General features: G+C 29.9%; 1 protein-coding gene across 1 annotated transcript; it reads left to right on the top strand.

Moving 5' to 3' along the window:
• Positions 1-941: 941 nt before the first annotated feature.
• Positions 942-1,643, top strand: LOC112680024 (zinc finger MYM-type protein 1-like; the record flags this gene model as incomplete). Its single annotated transcript, XM_025549999.1, has 3 exons — positions 942-1,077; positions 1,129-1,296; positions 1,348-1,643. Coding segments are annotated over exons 1-3 (600 nt in total), but the record flags the coding sequence as incomplete, so codon positions are not given.
• Positions 1,644-1,723: the final 80 nt, after the last annotated feature.

The following is a 1,723-nucleotide window of genomic DNA, read 5'->3' as shown; positions in this document are numbered from 1 at the left end:
TAGCAATCTGTTTCCCGTGGTTTTTCGTTATCGCCTTGTCGATTTTGCTTATCCATATTATTTTTATTTTTATTTTTTTTGTATTATGTATACCGGTACACGTATAATATAGACGTCTATGACATGAATTTACGCGATTAAATATTATCGTATTACTTTTGTTGTATTATTTTGTGATAGTGCGATACTCAGTCTTGTTCTTTGTCGTCGTTCAGTGTCTATTGAAATAATTTACAAAAAACTCAATAAAATATTGTATTTTATTAATTACTATTATAATGGCATCAAAATCTGCCAGTGGTGCTGCGAAACGCAAAATAAAAAAACAAAGAGAAGAATCTGTTAAGCGGATGCCGAAAATTGACACATATTTCAAACAAAACCACGAAGAAACAGAAGAGCAAGATATTGATAACCCAGGTATTTTATTAAATAAAATTAAAACTGCCAGTAATTCCGTCTCAGAACCAACTGCAACATCTAGTATTGACACTATTAATACTAAAAATGTTGAACCTAATATTTTTAACAGTTTAATCTGTGAACGTTTTCCTACTGACAAAGTTCATTTTAAAGAACCACTCAGTTACTAAGAAAAACGTTTTATAATTTCTCAAGGCCCTTGTCAACCTTAGGGTCCATTTCCAACTGACAGTGATAATTCTAGATCATTTTCAGAAAAATTTTACTATTTTACAAATCAGGCTAATATTACTTTAAAAAGTGCATGGCTATATTAATCATTAACTTTAAATAAAATATATTGTCAATGCTGCTGGTTGTTTTTTACACAAGATAGAATTAGTTCATCTTGGGTTACGGGAAATAATGATTGGAGACATCTAACTCAAAATATTAAACGCCATGATAATTCAAATGATCATATTCAATGTTGTATTATATTTGAGCAATGGCGCCTAAATAAAACTATTTCCGAAGAAATGGAATTATCTATTCAAAATGAATGTAAGTTTTGGAGACAAGTATTAGATCGGGTTATAAATGTCACATTAACATTAGCTACATCCAACTTGTCTTTTAGAGGTCACCGAGAAACAGACTTGAGTAAAAATAAAGGTAATTTTTTATCAATAATTACCCTTATTTCAAAATATGATCCCATATTAGAAAATCTATTGAGTATGCCAGCCGGTAAGGGTACAGCAAATTATTTAAGTAACACTATTCAAAATGAGATTATTACTTTACTCGCAAATCCGATATTAGAACAAATTATTTTAAGTATTAACCGATCACCATTTTTTTCTGTCATAATGGATACTACTCAAGACATTAGTAAGATTGATCAACTAAGTCAAGTTATTCGATACGTTTCGGTTATTTCAGACTCTGATGGTAATCCTAAAACATTGCAAATAAATGAATCATTTATTGGCTTTGTAGAAATTGTTGACCAATCAAGTGCTGGTTTAGAAGAATCTATTATTAATTGTATTACAAAAAATAATTTAAATTTGTCAAAACTTCGTGGTCAAGGGTATGATGGGGCTGCCAACATGAGTGGTGTATATTCAGGTGTCCAGGCTAGGTTAAAATTTAAACAAAAATTGGCTACATATATCCATTGTGCTTCACAAAATTTGAACTTAGTTCTAAACGATGCAATGAATTCATCAACGGAAGTAAAAACTTTCTTTGGACTTGTGGAAAAAATGTATACATTTTTTTCAAATAGTATTAAACGTTGGCAATTACTTTTATC

This window comes from Sipha flava, unplaced genomic scaffold (assembly GCF_003268045.1).
Source record: "Sipha flava isolate LNK unplaced genomic scaffold, YSA_version1 17294_pilon_pilon, whole genome shotgun sequence".
NCBI lineage: Eukaryota > Metazoa > Arthropoda > Insecta > Hemiptera > Aphididae > Sipha > Sipha flava.
The sequence above is the reverse complement of the archived record's forward strand: the minus strand, read 5'-3'. Positions and strand labels throughout refer to the sequence as shown.